The 3,008-nt window shown below is 44.3% G+C and overlaps 1 protein-coding gene across 1 annotated transcript; it reads right to left on the bottom strand.

Annotated features, from left to right (window-relative positions):
- Positions 1-962: 962 nt before the first annotated feature.
- cxcr2 (chemokine (C-X-C motif) receptor 2) lies at positions 963-2,002 on the bottom strand (the record flags this gene model as incomplete). Its single annotated transcript, XM_083682724.1, has 1 exon — positions 963-2,002. Exon 1 carries the CDS (start codon positions 1,977-1,979, stop codon positions 963-965), a length of 1,017 nt encoding a protein of 338 aa, XP_083538850.1. The 5' UTR covers positions 1,980-2,002.
- Between the last annotated feature and the right edge of the window lie 1,006 nt (positions 2,003-3,008).

Below are 3,008 nucleotides of genomic sequence, written 5' to 3' on the forward strand. Positions count from 1 at the left end.
TAGTGCTGTATTTTGCTCTACTGTACTTCAAACAACATAAACTGACTTGGTAGTGAATTACCACACCATCTAATGGTGTTCAACTAATGCATATTCAGTTGAACAGTGTGTGAACTATTCCATAATATAGTTCTTTAGTGTTAATAGTTGGATCTATGATAACATTTTCAGTCTGAAAAAACAGCCTTTTGCAATAAACCACTAGCCATGAAAAAAATAAAGAGCCAAACGCCTACTCATTTCCTTCTGTTTTGTCTTAACCAGGCATTATCAGATCATCACTGGAAAAATATTACAGTTTTCTGATTCGTCTCAACTTGAGAATAATGGAGCATAGAACAGCTAGTCTTTAAGATCCTGAGTTGAATTTTGAAAGTCGATAGTAAGGCTATCAAAACCCTAACCCTCAAAGTTGAGATAACACTTGCGTGCATTCAAGCTCTTGCTGATTCCTAGTACTGGTTACACTTTGGTTTGCATGAGATTATATACCAGTTATACTGTATACCAATACAACTTTGAGCATCATCCATCTAAAATACTAGTTATTTTACCAAAACATCTGCTCTGTAATAATGAAAAAGAAAAACTAATGCTGCATACCTCTGTAGACAAAAGTTGAAAGATATGTTTATTTAATACAAATAGTACAGTGCTTTATGTTAAAATGTTTGATGCTTACAGAGCACTTTAGCATCAAGTAATACAACTGATTGCAAGAAATATGATAGAAAAAAGCTGTTTATACTACTTGGGCTGCTACTTAAGGCAGTACACTGTACATAAGCAGTCATAACACCGACATAAAGTGTTCATAACAGCTATACGCAGGTTGCGGAAACGTTATATGACGTTGCTGAATAATATGTCATACGACAGGTGGTGAAATGTCAAAATGATAGTGAAATTCCCCCTGCAAAGTATGCTGACATCATAATCCCCTGCCCCGTTCCCCACAGACCCTACAGAGTGACAGACGTGTTTCTGGATCCGAAACTTCCTCCACTGTGGACCGAGCCGCTCCGATAGACGGTCAGCATCGTCTTACTGATCAGGCCGTGCTTGTAGAGCGCCACCAGCAGCTGGTTACGGAACTTCTGCCCGATGAACGCGTACAGCACGGGGTTGACGGCGCAGTGAGCGAAGGCCATGACCTGGGTCACGTAGAGGGCCGTGTCCAGCCTCCTCCGGAACTCACAGGTCTCGTCGACCAGCCCCCCCCCTCGCACCAGCGTGTCCACCAGGACGCTGAGGTTGTGGGGCAGCCAGCAGAGCACGAACGCCAGCACCACTGACAGGATGACGCGCATGGCCTTGTGCCTCTTGCCGTTGCGTGCCTTCAGCAGCTTCCCCACCGTGCAGCTGTAGCAGAACACCATCACCGCCATCGGCAGGAAAAAGCCCAGCATGTGACGCAGGACACGCACGCCTGTGCGCCAATGCTCGCCGCTCTCCACCGTCAGGTTCTCGTAGCAAAGCATCTGGTCCTCCGGACCATTGAGCCGCACGGCCTCCCTCTGAACCACCACCGGTAAGGAAAGCAGGGCGGCCACCAGCCACACCGCACCGCACACCAGCCCCACCAGGTGGCGCCTCTGATTCAGGGCTCGGGTGGCCTTCACGATGGCCAGGTAGCGGTCCACGCTAATGCAGGCTAGCAGGAAGACGCCGCCGTAGAAGGACGCCTCCTGGAGGCCGGACAGAAGCTTGCAGAGGATGGTGCCGAAGATCCACTGGGAACGGACATAGACGGCCCAGAAGGGGAGGGTGAGGGAGAAGAGGAAGTCAGCCAGAGCCAGGTGCATCAGGTAGATGTCGGTGGAGGTCCTGCCTCTGTCCATGCAACACACTACATAGATAACCACACTGTTTCCCAACAGGCTCAGCATAAACACAGCGATGTAGGTGATCATCAGGCTAACACTGCTCCAACTCCAACTGGACTCAATACAAGGGGGAGCCAGTAGCTCTTCAATCATTGGGATAGTGGAGTTGATGAGATCCGCGAAGAAATATACGTCTAATTCAACTTCCTGCATTCCCTGCAGAAGAAAAACATACATTAATACATACATACATACCTACATGCATGCATACAGACAGACAGACAGACAGACAGACAGACAGACAGACAGACAGACACACACACACACACACACACACACACACACACACACACACACACACACACACACACACACACACACACACACACACACACACATAAATACATAAATACATACATACATACACATGTTTGAGAATGCTCTGAAACACTGCCAATAGGTGATCTGTTCTCCTACTTGTGATTATGATACAGGGTTCCTGTGGGGTTGTCTAATACATATTCAACCATCACCTATACCTTCAGACATGTTATCACTGAAAGTTAGAAAGACATCTCAAGACAGTTGTGAGTTTCAAGATGTATGGGTATGTATGTATCCTGAATTTCCCCCTGAATTTCCCCCTGGGATAAATAAAGTTTCTATCTATCTATCTATCTATCTATCTATCTATCTATCTATCTATCTATTTATTCTATCAATTTGAAGATGTTGAAGTGTGTAGAATAACAGTATTAGTCTGACAGGTCTGTTACAGTAACATGAATGAGTCAAATCCTTACCTGGCTATAGTTATAATCCATTTGACTCACACTTGTCAGCAAGTAGGGTGTCTGCCTCATCTCATTCTTTTTCTGGAACTAAAGACACATTGCATGGAGTTTGATAAAGAGGGGTAAGTGTTACCCCATATGAAAGGGAAGTAATAAGAACCACAGATCTTATCTATGGTTCAGAGAAACAGAAGACAGTAGACTTTGAAGACAGTTCCAAGAAGGTTGAGTTTTAATTATAAGCTTTTCTTTTTTCTTACTTTTTTCAATTATCTTACAATGCACATGGTGGATTACATAAAATAAACGTGTCAATTATTTATATTATAAAAGTCTAAGGAACAGAATTCTTATGGGACAGCAAATGTGACAAATTGTTATGTCTCAC

Source organism: Argentina silus (assembly GCF_951799395.1).
Source record: "Argentina silus genome assembly, chromosome: 12".
NCBI classification, from domain to species: domain Eukaryota; kingdom Metazoa; phylum Chordata; class Actinopteri; order Argentiniformes; family Argentinidae; genus Argentina; species Argentina silus.